The sequence below is a fragment of the Canis aureus genome, chromosome 25, assembly GCF_053574225.1.
Source record: "Canis aureus isolate CA01 chromosome 25, VMU_Caureus_v.1.0, whole genome shotgun sequence".
Taxonomy (NCBI): Eukaryota; Metazoa; Chordata; class Mammalia; order Carnivora; family Canidae; genus Canis; species Canis aureus.
Window position 1 is genome coordinate 39,808,841 of NC_135635.1, and position 16,554 is coordinate 39,825,394.

At 48.5% G+C, this 16,554-nt stretch overlaps 1 protein-coding gene and 1 long non-coding RNA gene across 2 annotated transcripts in view; one reads left to right on the forward strand and one right to left on the reverse strand.

Annotated features, from left to right (window-relative positions):
* The window catches only part of LOC144297364 (uncharacterized), a 47,779-nt gene extending 40,906 nt beyond the window's left edge, over window positions 1-6,873 (forward strand). The window contains exon 3 of the long non-coding RNA XR_013364390.1: window positions 6,649-6,873. This is a non-coding gene — a long non-coding RNA (uncharacterized LOC144297364). The remainder of the gene's footprint in view (window positions 1-6,648) is intronic.
* Window positions 3,041-16,554, reverse strand: part of CD9 (CD9 molecule) — a 31,708-nt gene continuing 18,194 nt past the window's right edge. The window contains exons 2-8 of the mRNA XM_077871347.1: window positions 15,098-15,200; window positions 8,320-8,417; window positions 7,565-7,639; window positions 5,781-5,879; window positions 5,537-5,626; window positions 4,798-4,881; window positions 3,041-3,624 (exon numbers count right to left, since the gene is read on the reverse strand). Of these exons, the coding sequence (XP_077727473.1) occupies window positions 3,559-3,624; window positions 4,798-4,881; window positions 5,537-5,626; window positions 5,781-5,879; window positions 7,565-7,639; window positions 8,320-8,417; window positions 15,098-15,200 (615 nt within the window). The 3' untranslated portion in view covers window positions 3,041-3,558. The remainder of the gene's footprint in view (window positions 3,625-4,797; window positions 4,882-5,536; window positions 5,627-5,780; window positions 5,880-7,564; window positions 7,640-8,319; window positions 8,418-15,097; window positions 15,201-16,554) is intronic.

The window sequence follows — 16,554 nt, forward strand, 5'->3', positions numbered from 1 at the left end:
CGAATCCCACGTCGGGCTCCCGGTGCATGGAGCCTGCTTCTCCCTCTGCCTATTTCTCTGTCTCTCTCTCTTTCTCTCTCTGTGACTATCATAAATAAATAAAAATTAAAAAAAACATATTATGTAGACTGCTTGATTTTATTTATTTATTTCTGGTAAGATACATCCTTTGGGTGTCATAATCCATTATTCCAGATCCTGTGATCTCTTTGAACTATAATTCTGTTACTCAGATTACTGGGTATTCTTCAGAGCTTTGTGAAACCTATACTATTCCTATACTAAAAATAATACTTATTTATTTAAATATTTATTTGTTCATGAGAGACACACAGAGGCAGAGGCAGAGACACAGGCAAAGGGAGAAGCAGATTCCCCAAGATGAGCTTGATGCAGACCTTGATCCCAGGACTGCGGGATCATGACCTGAGCCAAAGGCACTCAACCACTGAGCCACCCAGGTGCCCCATATTCCAAACTATTTATAACACTGACTGGATAGGGCAAAGCAGGGCCACCCACCCAGCAATGGATCTCTCTTCTTATATGGGAGTGCTCACCCAGTTATAGATCTGTCTGATCATGCTATAAGACCACCCATACTAACCCATCCTGTGCCCAAGCAGCTCATGAGATGCTCTTATTTTCAGTGAAAGAAAAATACAGTGCCCTTTGGGAGTGTCCTAATGCACTAGTTAAAACCCCTTCCCCAGGGAAATGGCAGCAGCATGGAAGGAATGCTGGGATGCCTGGGGTCTTGCCTCTACCCTTGTACCTCTCAGCTCCACCCTAGGCAGTCCTTGAAGGGCACCAGGTAAAGTAACAATCTTTAATCACTCTTACTATCCACTTGTTTAGGTTCAAATTTATTGCCTCAGCACTGCCTTTTATTGTTGAACCAAGAAGCCAATACACCCAGCTATGTATCCATTCTTCTGCCCAAGGAGGTGCTTTCTGGACCCGCAGCTATTATTGGTATTGGCAATCTATTACTGCCTTTTTGTGACCTAGAACTTCCTAAGGCCTTTGTTCCAAAAGCCCTTCAGGCCCTGAGAGCTGTGGCCTACTTTGGTTTTGCCTTAGATGCAGAGCTTCAACTAGACTCATCTACCATGAGTCAGGGTGAGCTCATTGGGCTAGACGGAGAACAGCATGGGCCAACTGGCTCTAGTTTTCTTTTCTTTTGTAATTTTTATTTATTTATGATAGTCACAGAGAGAGAGAGAGAGAGAGAGAGAGAGAGAGAGGGGCAGAGACACAGGCAGAGGGAGAAGCAGGCTCCATGCACCGGGAGCCTGATGTGGGATTCGATCCCGGGTCTCCAGGATCGCGCCCTGGGCCAAAGGCAGGCGCCAAACCGCTGCGCCACCCAAGGATCCCTGGCTCTAGTTTTACAATGATCCCTCCTCTTCTGGTCTCAGGTAGTCCATAGGTCAGAGGGTGGCTAAGTGTTTATGACAGGCACCCCTCCACTCACCTTCCCACTGAGGAGTCAGGTATAGATATTGTACTGAAAATTGGGACAGATTTCTCCTGAAAATTCAAGTGAGGCTACTGGAGGTTGTCTGTGTAAACTTGGGGGTTGAAGACCAGCCCTTTTTCCAAGCCATGTGAGTAGCAGAGATAAGTGGTCTCTTTGGAGAATAAAACACAGCACTCAGAAGTGCAGAGCTGCAGGGGTTCCTGGTCCATGGTTCTAACAACTTCCTATGGCTCAACTGTGTTTTCACTCTTGGGTTCCAGGAGATACCACTTGTGTTCTTAAGTTGTCACTTCAGCCAGCCAATTGGCCCATTATTTATGAAAACTGTTTAGACAGGGTACAAACCCGAGGTATTCCTTGATTTAATAGTAGCAATCTGTTATACTCTGACCCCATCCACTCTTTGGCAAAGAGGCAGAGTGGAAAAGCATGTAGATGGGACCTGCTTTTCCTAGAGGGAGCTAGCAGTCATGAACAGGGCAGATATTAGAACTAATCAGGGACTGTGATGCCTGACTTAAGATAGGCTCATTCATACTTTCATAAAAAGAACAGTTGATCTGTTATTTCCATATTAAAACAGTACAATTAGCCCTTAAATGCTCAGATTAATAAGGCTCTTGGGGCCACAGAATAGCAATGTGATGCAAGCATGTTAACCTTGGTTTTCCCCCTTCCTCAGCCTGGAAAGGCAATGGAAGCAGCATTTTGCAGCTCACACAAAACTGTTGCTCTTTTGCGGGCTCATGTCAGCTTCTTCAGCTCCTGGCCAGTGTGTGTTTAACTCCACTCCATAGGGTTCTGGCTTCTGCAGGACCCACATGACCATCAGAGGAACAAGAATTGACACAGATTTGTCTGTCTTCATGGGTGCTAGTTCCGTGCTTGAGTTCTGGCCTATTGCTGTCTCAAACTATATCCTTCTGTCTTTCCCAATGTCTTTCCTGTGGGCTTCAAGTTCCATGGTCAGACGCAAAGACAATTGTCTTAAAGAGACTGCGTTACCACTCTAATGATTGTACAACGTCAAACCCCTGCAGCAAATTACACATATACACATACATACACACACACATATATAAAATGTAAATTATAATATATACAATATTTAACACGTAATATTCTGCTTCCCTGATCAAATGCTGATAGGTACACCGCCATTTATTCAACCAACAAATATTAATTGATGACAAATACTTATTAAGCACTTTTGATGCGCTAGACATAAGGTTCCAGGTGCTGGGGGTTCAGCAATGAATAAAACAAAGTCCCTGCCATCAGGGAGCTTGCCTTTACTATTGTCTTCCCAAGATACAACCCAATGCTACAAGAAAAAGTCAAGGGCTGGATCTGGTGTGTATTCTCTATTAACAAATTGTGTGACCTTGGATCAAAATCCCTTCATCTCTCGCTTTCTTCATTAATCTAGTAGGGAGACCAGCTTTCCAATCTATTTCTCATATAAATGCAGTTAGAGCAAATAGCAGTTGGAAGACATCTGAAAAATAAATAGCTCTAAAAAAATAAAGGAAGCAAAAACCAAAAACCAGTCCAGGATATTGTCATCATCATTTATTATGTATCAAATTGTCTTCAACATAAGTTACAACCTGATTAAATTTGATAGACATTTTTTTTATCTATTTAAAGACAAAAAAAAAATTCTCTTTATGTACAATATCTCTTGTCTAGAGTCTAGCAAATATAGTACCTTTCATTGCAGGATTTCTGCTTAACATAATCAGCAAAAACAAACAACCAAAAAAATATAAACTAAAGCCAACCAAATCCCCAAATCTCTCAACTAAAAATACCAATATTGAATAAAGCATTAAAAAGACAAACATGGAATAACCTTTTTGTTTAGAAATGCAGAATGAATACTAAGGTTAGTGGCAAAAAAAAAAAAAAAAAAAATCAACAAACAAAAACAACACACCAAAAAAACAAAACAAAACAAAAAAACCCAACCCCCCCAAAAAAAATATCCAAAAACACACAAAAAACCAAAACCCCAAGAAAATAACCAACAATCTTTAGGGGTGGACTTTCCTGCTCAGGGGTGCAAGCTGACTCTAGACCATCTCTCGGCTCCTGCGGATAGCACAGCACAGGATCATACTGAAGATCATGCCAAATATCTAGAAGACAGAAAGGGACATGAGGAACAGGGCAGTTTTGCTGAGGGAAGGTTGAGGGAGGAACAATGTGAGTCATTCCGGCCAAGACAAACAGAAAGAATAGTGACCATGCAGCCAGGCACGTTGAAGGGTGCCCAAGTAGGAAAGATGGAGGCTGGGTAATGGGAAGAGTCACTGACTGGTGGGATACGGTGGGTCTGTGGTCACTTGCTCATGTAAACTGCACAAGCCACCTCCCTGAAGACATATCCAGAGTGTGACAAATAAGCTCAGAGCTAAATTTAATGCTCACATGCTAGATATTCCAATGATCCACACAGGCTTGTCCTTTGCATCTTTGTGTGCGTCTGTGTTTTATATTCTATTTTAAAAGGTACCGTTAGGTCTTTTACTGTAAGCGGCCTCAAGCTTTTCTTAGGTGTAAATAATCACTCAGAAAGGAAGCAATTTTCACTTTTGGGATAGTCTTACCTGGGCAGAGGGCCAAGTCCCTCACAGGGTTCTTATCACTCCCTCTTGGGGCAAGGAGGTGGGGGTGGTGACCCCAGGGAACCTTGTTTGCCCTTAATGGTTTTGAGGGGCTGATTAGCAGGACATTAAATCATCTGAAGCCTGGAATCTTCCTTCTGGCCATCTACCTTTGGATGCCTTTCAGACTATGGGTATATGTGTGTGTGTGTGTGTGTGTGTGTGTGTTTATGTGTGAGAAACAACTCCCACCCATGTAACTTTTACTGAACTACTTTCTCTGGAAAAGAAAAGCAGGCACATAAGGAATACATGTCCTGAAGATTATCCCAGGATAATAACAGGTCTGGGGGATCTATACCCTCGCTACTCAAAGCATGGTCCGTGGACCAGCAGCACCAGCATCACCTGATATTTACCCCTGAACCTTAACAGTTAAGACAATGTGTTCTGGAGATGCACAGAGCTCAAATCCCAGATGCTTCACCCATGAGCTCAGAGGCCCTGATCAACTCAACCTCTCCATCTCTTGACTCCCTACCCTGTAAATGAGGAATACCAATAGCTCCCACCTTATAGGTATGAGGAGGATTAAATTAGTTGATAAATGAACTGATTAATTAAAACAGTGCCTGGCCAGAGCGTGTGCTTAATAGATGTTAACTGCTAAGACAATCATTCCCTCCCAACATCCTCAATACTCACCATCACTACAGCAATCCCGATGCCCACCGCACCAATGATGTGGAATTTGTTTTGAAAGACCTCTTTTATGGCCTCAGGGCAGGGCTGAGGGGGGCAAACCAAGACTTAGGTCATATACAGTCCCTGCTCCGGCACATCTCCTCCCTCCCATAGTACCTGTTTCACATAAGGAGCACCAGGAGTCCCAGAGAAAGGGCTAGGGACAGGAGTGCCCAAGCGTGCTGGCTGGGGGATGGAAAGGAGAAGTGAGGGACACGGAAGTGGGTATCTAAAGTCTGGGTAAGAAATAAGGGAAGCAAGGAGAGTAAGCCCCTGCTTTGGGGTCTAGCTCTTATCAGGCCATTGGGTTATTTCCTATTATTCTGGAGTCTGGACATTAGCTCTAGCTTACAATCATGAGCTATTTGTACGTCTAAAAAGTGAGACTCCAGAATTCAGAGCACACCCGTCCTGATGGCTTGAGGGCTGGGGGACATGGAACAGAAGGAAGCAGTGGGCACTGAAGGCAGCCCAAGCACTTTGTTATTTCCCTGGTCTGGTCCTTGTTTTGCTGCCCTTGGGGAAACAGAGGCCTCCGGGCTGGGAAGCAAAGAGATGGCTACCGTGGGGCCTGTTCATAGGTAAGCAAAGTACTTCTGAAGCCCTCAGAAGCCTGTCGTCCCAGAACAAGAGGGCAAGATTTCACCTCAACTCTTGTGGGACTTGTCCAGAGCAAGTGGGCAGGGGCACGAGAGTTTACCTTCACTGTGATGGATGACAGTACATCCTTTTGGGGGCAGATGTCGGAGATAAACTGTTCCACTCCACCAACCAAACCACAGCAGTTCAACTGCAGAGGGAAGGGCAGGGATGGGAGGAAACAAATGAATAAAACAGATGACTGGGACAGACATGGACATGCCTGGCACACCAAGTATAACCTGTGTGCCCGCGGGTCCCAAAGGAAGGCCAGCAGGGTGGGAGTGTTTGGGAGGGTGACATACCGCGTAGTGGATGGCCTTCAGGGTGTCCCGTTGGGGCTCGTCCTTGGACTTCAGCTTGCTGTAGGTGTCCTTGTAAAACTCCTGGACTTCCTTAATCACCTATGATGGACAGACAAGAGAGGGGCAGATGTGATTTTCTTAAACAAATAAATGTCACCTGTTCCATCTGGTACGTACTCAGCCAACAGATTCCTGTGCTCAAAAAACATCATGGAGCAGACTGAAGCCACCAGACTGGTCAGGCCCCTCCCAGCGCCCCCGGGACTTTCTCGTCTCCACCCACATCCCTAGGAACCACTCTGACCATATTCCCTTCCTTTACACCTCTGGCTGGTCTCTTCCACCCAACATGGCTCCTTCCCATCTACTTGTGAACAAAATGGACTCTCCTCCATCTAAGCAGTAGTAACACCACCACCACCACCACCACTAAAATCCTATTTCTGACCCAGCTAGTTTCTCAGGGTTCCATCCTCTCTTCTTCACTTAGAGGCTGTGTGACTTTTGGCAAATTACCAGACCTCTCTGTACTTCTGTTTCTGCATATGTAAACTGGAAATTACAGCAGTCTGTGCCTCACAGGTGACTGTAAGGATTTACAGGAAATATTGCATGTTAAGCTCTTAGCACAGTGCCTGGTACAGAGTAAATTTGGAATAAGTATTAGCTACCAAAATATGACGGACAATTGTTCTGCATTTGGGTACCTGTGTGCAACCTGGTTTAACAAACTCCTGTCCCCTGCCCCCAATTAACTGACCAACATCCATAATCTCTCTTTCAGCAGGCTTCCACTAGCATCTATTCCTATGTCTACAGCTCCAGCATTTATATCTGAATAGTTAAAAATCTCTTTCTTTCTCAACAGGGTTCCTGAATCTAGACTCCCTGCACTCCCTACTGCCGAACATGCCAAGATAGCCCTTCCTAAAACACTCTTCTGACGGCCCATCCTGGCCCACAACTCTTCAGTGGCTCCCTGTGGCAGCCCACATTCAGCTGTCTTTAAAGTACGCACTCCCTGCTCAGTGGGGAACTACTTCTCCTTTTCCCTTTGCCACCTGCCCCCTGCTCATGCTCACATGCTCTCTCAAATAAGTAAAATCTTAAAAAATAAATAAATAAATAAATAAAGTATTCAGTCTCCCACCAACTTTCCTCCTGAAATCCTATCTGCTATCCATGGTGTAGGTCAATGCCCGCTTCTCTAGGAGGCCAGAAGAGATTTCCCTTTAGCATGCCACCTTCTTAGACCTCATGGAATTTCTGGATATAAAGGACTTTTTTTTTTTTAATAAAGGACTTTTATGACACTCATCAAAAGCATATCTTTCTCCCACAGGTAGGTGGCAGTTTTTAAAGCAGGGATCACAGCTTGCCCATCTGTGGACCTACATGGGGGTCTGGCCAGCACTCAGCTTGCGGTGGCTTATACTCATAGACGAGGTGAAGCAACAGGGTCCAGCCCACACTAAGCCATCCTTCCAGAGGAGATGGGGGCAGAGCTGCTGAGGTGTGAGACAGGCCCAGTGAATGTTTCCTGAACACCTACTATGCACCAGCACCACTCAGGAAACCGGAAGCAGTGCTCGGCACAACACCCACCTCCCCTGTCCCTGGGGGAGCTCATGTGGGAATGTGGTGAAGTAAGAGGAACGTTTGATGGATGCAAGCTGAGTGGCCCAGAGTGGCCAGCTGGGACACCCTACCACCCTCATCACTCCCACCTCCCCAATTCCCAAAACTGTTGATCACTCCCAAGAGATCTCATGGGAGAAACCTACCTCATCTTTGTGGGAATATCCCCAGATGGCTGCAGCTATCTCGATCGCAAATATCACCAAGAGGAAGCCAAAGAACTAGAAGGCAAAGAAGGGGTGGGATGAAGAGAAATCCCAGTCAGCCAATGAGAGCAACCACATGGTATTCTGGAGAGCAAAGAACAAGTCTCGGGGCGGGGCGGGGGGGTATGGCATCTGGTGACACAAATGAGCAGCCTGGCAGGGACGAGGAAGATGTTCACAGGACTGTGAGCATTACGCCAAGGTGAGGAGTGATAGCGGTAATAGGAAGAGATTCCTCAGGAGGAAAGAAAAGGGCATGGCCGACCCCAAAATTGCTATATCTTGGGTGTTAATTACGAGTCAGTGACAAAATGCCATTGCTCACTCACAAAAGCCATAGGGAGCTGAGGAAACAAAGGGAATACACTTTGGAATTCAAAGAAAATCACAGCAAATTTTAAAATAAGAGAAGGCAAAGGTACCTGTGGATTCAGGGAAATAAAGCAAATGTGGTCCTCGAAAGAGGGGAAAATAAAGTCCTGGCATTTAGTCGCCTACGGAAGGGATAAGACAGAGGCAGCTCCAGAAAGGAAGAGGAGCAAGGCCTCACTGCAGGGGAGAAGCTGAGGAGAGCTCAAGCCCTCAGGGTACCCTCCTTCACCCCACCCCACCCCACCCCACCCCTCCTGTTCTGTGAGATCTCGGGCCTGAGGCCTGGGGTCAGAGTGGCTGCGGGGGGTGGAAGGGGTACTCACCAACCCCAGCATGCACTGGGACTCTTGCACGGCCCCACAGCAGCCCAGGAAACCCACCAGCATCATGAGGGCACCGGCTCCAATCAGAATATAAACTCCTGAGGGGAGAGGACAGAGGGCAAGGCATGGAGTCATTGTGTGGAAGCCCGGATAGGACCTGGAATTCCTTTTCCCCTTCTGTGAGAACCTGTGTCGCACCCCCATCCTTATTGCCCCTCTCTCAGGGAAAAAGTGTCTTATCCCGACAAACAGCCTCCTCCACATCTGCTCTTAGGTCTCCTTCCCAACGATCTCTCTTCTAGGACCCCACCGCATCAAGCCCTCATTCCTATTTTACCCACGCCTTCCTAGAAGGTGCTCATGACCCCCTGTCCAGGAAAAAGAGATCCACGCAAATCCCCAGATCTCATGCAGGACACAAACTGATCCAGTCTGTCAGATGTTTCCAGCAACACGAATCCACTGACACTAATTAAAATAGACCCTCCAAACTGGGGCTAACTTCCTGGGACACTGATGAGCCTCCTGCTGGCCTCTACTCAACAGAAGACTCTGTCAGGGGCACCTGGGTGGCTCTGTGGTTGAACAGTCTTGCCTTTGGCTCAGGGCTTCTGGGATTGAGTCCCACATCGGGCTCCCTGAGGGGGGCCTACTTCTCCCTCTGCCTGTGTCTCTGCCTCTCTCTCTGTGTCTCTCATGAATAAGTAAATAAATAAAACTTAAAAAAAAAAAAAAAAGAAGAAGAAGATGACTCTGTCAGAGCAAGTTTTCAGTAGGAAGGGGTAGTACACCATGCTCAGGATGGGCCAGCTCTGTCTCACTCCCGGGAGGGATGCTTCCCTGCCCCGCTTGCAGTGAGTGAGTAGGTGAGTGAGTACTTGCTCCAGTGCAGAGAACTCAAGCCTGGTGTCAGAAGACCATTGCTTTGATCTCAACTCTGTGACTAAGAGCTGTGTGATCCTGGTAAGATGGCTTTCCCCCTCTGGGCCTTGGTGGTCTCTTTATCAGTAAAATGGGAGCTTGGTGGCTAGAAATTTTAAAGTATCCCATAAAGGGCACTGAAGGGATCTTAAAGTTGCGATTCATTTTGATTAGTTTACTCCAGGAGGGAGGGTGAAAAGGCTCTGCCTTTAAAGGGAGGGTGAGTACACTGTTCCGAAATCCTCAATCTGAGTGACTGAGGGGGAGGTGGTGGTGAGAAGGGCAGTGACTGCTGCCTAGGCCCAACTCGATGTCAAACCCTGGAGGGGAACGCGTAGAGCCTGGCCCTCGTCATTCCATCATCACCCCCCAGGGAATACCCAGAGGGGCCCGCCTTGTGGTTGTATTCTTGAGAAGCCACAGCTGTCCTGCTCCCCAGCACTCAAGCCCCGTGGGGAACCTGGCAGAGAAGCCCTGAGCCTCCCTATGTTGCAGGCGTGTTCTGTTCAACCCTGGGAAGGGGGGCTCCTGTCATTTGTCGGAGAGCATGTCCCTGTCACATGGCTGAGAGCATGTCCTGGTCTGAGAGCAGCTCTGTGACCCTGGGAAAGACACTTCATCTCTCTGTGTGATAATTTTCTATCTGCATAATGGGGATGGTGACGATGCCTGCCTTAGGCGTCTGCCTTAGGCATCGTCGTGAAGACTAAGGGATAGGACCCAAACGTGCACAACAAATGCTAGCTGCTGTTAATCTGAATAATACGGAGGATGGATGACAAGCATTCAGAGCCACAGTGATGCATTTTTATATACTTGCTGATCCCTTCCCCTATCAACTGGGCCTGGGGAGACTTCCCTGAAGTGCAAGCTGAAATGGGGAGTGTCTGTGATGTTTCCACACAATGCACAACAGGATAGTGTGCAGTGAGAACCTTGGCAGGTGCTACAGTGACTTCACTGTGCCACATCTGCACCCCCAGTCCAGAGCCGGGGCTTTGCAGGCAACAAACTCTGTGGCCCGCCTGCAGCTGAGGCTCACGGGCAGCCCGAGCAGAGCGCACACAAGGGAGCATTTGTGTCTCTCTCCTTTCCCCCCACATCTGTCGTGATGTCAAGTCACGTGGGCTTTCTGGCAAACCCCTATGCTGTATGAATATGGGTATTGTTCTCGTGCATGCCTGGCCCAGATTGGGCAAGGGGACAAATGGAGGTTGTCCCCAAGTCAAGTCCTATCCTCCGGGGCCGTCCAATACTGCAGGGCCTCAGGTGGGACTCGGGTGGGCAGTGCAGCCCTATGCACTGCACAGGTGCCGGAGGGGCAGCCCCACTTGGCTCCAGGTTCTGCCACAGGGACGCTGGCCAGCCGCGGCAGTCAGGTGGCCCCGGTTTCTCCCCATCTCATCGGGGCAAGACAACGAAGGATGAGGTCACTCCTTTGAGCTCCATAGCAGGCGCTAAATAAATAGGAGGTATTAAGAGATCAAAAGGATTTACAAACACATGGAATTGAGTCGAGTAGGAATGAACAGACAGACATGTTTTCTGTAAGTCCAGACCTCGGCTCATAAGCCAGGACAGCCCTAGCAGAAGGCAGGGGAGCTGGGTCAGCAGCAGTAGTAAGCTACTAAAGGAAAAAACATTTCCCATGCAGAGAGAGAGAGAGAGAGAGAGAGAGAGAGAGACAGAGAGATTCTCCTCCTTATGGACATCTTGATTAATGGTAATTATTCATTCTTGGGCTCAGCAGATGAAGATTGTAGGACAATGGTTGTTGGTTTTAAATCTTGCTTCAGTAGGGCGCCTGGGTGGCTCAGACGGTTAAGCAAAGCATGACCCCCTTTGGCTCAGGTCATGATCCTGAGGGCCTGGGAACGAGCCCCACATGGAGCTCCTTGCTCAGTGGGGAGTCTGTTTCTCCTTCTCCCTCTGCTGCTCCCCCTGCTTGTTTTCTCTTGCTCTGTCAAATAAATGAATACAATCTTAAAAAAAATAAAATAAAATAAATCTTGCTCAGGTAGCTGCAGATCTGGGGTGTCTTGGCTTCACTCTTTCCAGTTGGAGATGAAGGTAAGCTATTCCCTGGCAGCTGTTTACAGGGATCTGAGCAGTGGCCATCAAGCCAGAGGGCAGCTCATCTGCAAGCAGCCCCTCTGGAAGCCATGGAAGCACTGGCGGGCCTGACTGCATCTTAGCAGGGTCATGCAGGCCTTCCCTCTGGAAAGGCTCCTCCAGCCTACATCCTGAGCTTGTTAGCAAAGGCTGGCAATGATAAATGACAAAGCGTTCCCCTTTATAAAACAAGTGAATGTTAGCTTTCTGTCTGACTCATGGAAAAAGTTATTCGTCACGGAGCCTTCTCTGGGATTACTGTATTAATTTGCTTAAGGGCCTGTTTATTCTTTTTTCAGGCTGACATTATAGGCCTAGGCAGAGAAGAAAAGCCTTTGGTGGAGCAGAAGCATATGCCAGGGTGTCCTTTATACACAAAACTGAGCATTCTTTTCACTGGTGCATCAGGCAGGGCTTTGGGCTTCAGCTCCAGAGTGATACATCCGCCTCGTGTCACCATCTCAGCCCCATCTTGCAACTTACAAGAATTTATTGTCTCCAAAATACTCAATCAAGGGCTCAGAGGAACCCTGCGCCGTTCTCCTGTGGCTCTCTCTTGGTCCGGCTCCCTCCCATCGATGGCTGTTCCCACTAACAAGCACCACGGGTGGACTCGAGTTTGCCTAGCATGGTACTCTTCTGTCTCAGAGAGGTGTAAGTGTGTAAGCTCTGTCAGTGTCAGGATGGGGAGAACCGGGCACTGAGCAAATAAACAGGCTGCCCTAGGCCACAAGCTCGCTGAGGGCAAAAGCCATGTATCCTAGAAATTACCAGGCACCTTGTCATAAAAAGAGGGATAGTCCTAGGGAGGGGTGGACATGCCTGACTTCTGGCTGGAGCCCCCAGATGCCCTCACTCGGTGGCTATGGTTCTGGAAGGACACCAAGGAGTTAAGAAGGGCTGCTGGCCTGGGACCAAGAAAATGAAGTTCCCCAACATGTTTGTGGCCTGGGATTATGGATACTGCTGATGGGCTGAATCTCCCAGGGCCTGAATTGGAGAAGGCCCATATAAGGCTGTCAGCTGTTCTGGATTCACTAGCGACTGTTCTGAATGTTGGAAAAGTTTCTTTTTTTTCACTTGCTTCTTCTGCCTGGTTATGCATTCTTTCTCTATTTTAAAAGCCATCACCCCCTCTGGAGAAAAGACACCCCTGGGTCTTTCAAGTTTTCTGAAGGGTCAGTTGTGTGGTCAGGCTGGCCTGTGGGCTGCCCTGCAGGTGGTTAGGGCCCCAGTGCAAGGTACGGTCACCCCATGATACCCAGAGTATCAGCAGGGGCGGGGCTGGAACCCTGCCAGAGGAGGGGCCACAGGCCAGTACAAAGGCTGGTGTCACAGCTCAAGGGGGAAGGGGATACAGAGAATGAAGCCTCCTTGGCCCTTTGCCCATGAATGACGATGATTCACTTTCCCAGCGCACTCAGTGAAGTGCATGGCCCAGCCACACCCAAGTGGTCACTTGTTGACTGATGCTCTAGTGTCACTTGCATTGCCCTACTTTGCTGGGGCTTCTGCAAGCAGAACAGTCTCCAAAGCTAAGCCCTTTCCTAGGGAAGTGGAGTGTCAATGTTCCTCTGTTAGAGCTAAGGGGACAGTGGCCACTGGTCACTTTGGGTGGGACCACTGGCCATTGTGCATCCTGTGATTCCCAGAGGCAGGCTGTGGCTCTTTAACCACCGTGCTCATCACTTTCCTGCCACCTTGCAGGACTTCCCCACCTGTCATCGGCCAGCTAGGGCCACCAGTGCTGGGGGCTCCTTCCCCTAACTACAATTTGGGTGAGGTCAAAGGCCAAAGGAGCCTCCTCCCTGACCCTGCCCACCCCCAACCCCCAATGGGGAACATCCAGTCAGCGGAGATACTTTCTCTTCCTACGTGGGGAGTGGAGTCCTCCCCACAATCTAGCATGGATAATCCGAGAAGCAGCTTTCATAGGCCTGGGTTCAAATCCCAGCCCTGTCTCTTGCCAGGTATGAAATCGGGCAAGTTCTTTAACTTTTAAGCCTTCATTTCTTCGAATATAAGATGGGAATCATTCCATATACCCTAAAGAATTATGAGGATTATATCACATAACAATATGTGTGAGACAGTGAGTTACACACAAAGAAGACCCTTCCTCATGATTCCTCCACTCGCCAATGAGGTTCTTGCCTCCTACATCTAAAAACATGGGGAATTGGCCAGGGTCCTAGAAAACAAAAGATAGAAGCTGGTCTGTTGGCATGGGTGCAGCCAGGCACCTTGTGGAGAACTATGGCAGGTGGAGCAGGAGGCCTGGCTCTTCCCAGGGCACCCGGCCCTGACCACTGCCACTCGAGTCCACACTCCTGCACAGATCTACTCTCCTCTCTCCTCCAGATGGTTCACAGCTCCCCCTCAGCACAGCACCCTTATGCTGCTCCCTGTGTATAGGGCAGCATTCCAGGCCCTCGTTGCTACAGCCCTGCAAAAATGCTGTTGCTAAAACAAGTCAGGGCACGCTGGAAACCTGCTCTCTAAAAACTTCATGCGTGCATGCTTGTGTGTGTGTGTGTGCGCGTGTGTGTGTGTGTGTGTGTGTCTGTTTTTTTCAAAAAACATGCTTGTGTTTTTTTCCCCTCACTTTCTTTCTGGAAATAGAGGGACACACCCTAAAAAAACACCCCAAAACAATAGCAACAGGCAGCACAAGCAGGGAAACTTCCACAGGGCCTAGGCGCATGCAGCCAAGGCAGCCAAGAGGGCTAACGCAGGCCCGCAGGCCTGGCTTAAGTGGCCTCTGGGAGGCGGGTAGGGGGTCTGTGCGCCTGCCAGCCACTGTGTCCTTCCAGAAGGCCTGGGGGAGGACTCTCTCTAGACTGTACGCTCCAACTTTTCCTTTCCTTTTCTTTTTTTTTTTTAAATAACTTCTTTGGTGCGTAGGAAGGAAGTAACCAAACTTACACTTTGAGCTGATGACAAGGCAACATCATCCTAAAAATAGGGGTCTGCTCGTTTCTCGTAAATGAAATGTTTCCTGTCCCCAAAACAGAAAAGACAGCTACGGATTTTGTGAGTTGACTAGAAACTGAGGAATTGCATTTGGTGAGCCTTGGAGGAGAGTGGAAAGGACAGAATAATTCTAGAAAAGATAAAAAGATGCCCAGGAGCCACTTGTAAGCTGCTAAATCTATTTGTATTTAAGTTGGAAACATTTGCCCTAAAGCAAAAGCACCCTGGAAAACAAACAAATAAGACCAAATACCCAAGGCAGTTACCAGCCCAGGGGTCTGCTGGGCTGGCATCTCTGCCAGTCTCTTCTTCCTTTTGACGGTTTTATCCAGGAGGCAGGTGTTTTGGGTCTCAGCACCCCTATCTGCACAGTGGGGAGGATTTGCCTCTCCTAGTCCTGGCACTCTGGATCCCCAGGACAAACTTTTTTGAATTAAGGAAAACGAGCAAGTTTAAGAAGACTATATACATTAAGACAGAGTCAGGGACAAGCACAGAGGTTCTTAAACCCTCAAGAGTGGCAGCAACTTTGGCAGAGCCAACTTCCTATTGGGGGGACGGTCAGAATGCCAGACTTAGTCAGCATGATCAAAGAAACCACATCAGTCAAATGCAAATTCCTGGGCGCGACTACACAAAGCAAAGCTTGAAAGGGACATGACAGGCCAATGTGGCGAGAGCAAAAGTCTTTCCCAAGGCCAATCCCTGGATCAATACAGAATGTCTACAGTTAGAGGAAGTACCAAGTACCCCCACCCCCCAACCACCTCACCTGTGTAGAAGCTAGAAGGCTGGGTGTCTTGCTCAAAGATGCTCTTGGTCTGAGAGTCGAACCGGAGCCATAGTCCAACGGCAAGGACTGCAATCCCAGCAAGCTGTAAGACAGACCAGACGTGGGCATTAGTCCTGGCTGCCAGGGGGAGCACAGTGCCACAGCACGGGAGGGGAGACTTGCAAAGGGCTCTGGGACCACCCTTGGCCTCTGCCTCTGTCTCTCGCTGTCCACCTGGTAGTGGCAGTAGCCAGGGGTTTGAGATCCATTTGTTAAAAATATCAGCAGGCTGGGAACAATTCACTACTAGCAGTCCAGCGGTAGAGTGGATACTTCATGGATGCTAGAATACTATACAGCAGTGGAAACACATCCAGCAGTGGATCACAGTAGCCATGCGCACAATGCGTGCACCTCACGATGCCAAACTAAAGCAAGAGACACAAAAACATGTACAACGTGTTTTCTTATAGTTAAAAACTGCCCTACTGTTTAGGGGTATATGTAAATGACAAAGGAAAAGAAAAGAAAAAGAAAGCAATTGTCATAAAGCCAAGTGTGGGGTGCCCTGTAGGGGGAGGGAGGGAGGGAGGGATTTCTGGTAAGGGAATATAGCACTTGCAAGGGGAGTGTCTAGGGCACTGGCGATGGTCTAGCTTTGGACTTGGGTGCTGAGCTGTGGATATTTATTTCCTAATTATTCGTTAAACTGTTTGGGTTTCATGCACTACTCTGTGTATGTGCCCTATGATGACAAAGGAGACAAGTTGTTTGTTCAGTGGGCAGTTAAGCACCAATGAGGGCAGCTGTGAATCCTCACGAAATCACCAGGCTCAGTAAGTGAGACAGCAGGGTCTCCCTTGAGTGGCTCCCACCTGTCCTTTCCCTTTCACAAAAGCAAACCTCACAGGCTGAGCTGCCCTGGTCCAGGTTTGAGGCACGCGCTTCTGTACAAGCGATCCCTGTACACATCCAGACACCACACGTCTGAGTGATCCCCCAATCTTCCAAAAATTCCATTTCGTAGGTGGGCAAGTTGATACTAGACCCTAGGGCAGACTTGGCCGCTAAGGAACAGAACCAATGGGACAAATCCTGGCCCGGCATTGTTGATCTAGGAGCCTGTGCAGGCAGACCCCTACCGAGTTGTCCACCCCTACTGCCTCTCACTGGGACCAGGACTTGCTTGAGGTGGACTCAGGCTGCAGTGCACGTGTGACTCACACGTGGGACAAGTGAGTGAGTGAGTGGCTCTGGGACCCCCCTTCTTGCCAGAGGCACCATATGTCAGAGCACTGCTCCTCAGGGGGCCTGGTCCTCTGCCCTGGGAGCTGGGACAGCCCATGGGGTGGCTAGGTCTCTCTCTAATTGTTTGCTCCTTTCGTTTTGCTGGGGGCTTGGCGGTGGGTGTAGTGTGTCAGGTGGAGGTAGCGACTGTGGCGACAGGGCCTCTGTTT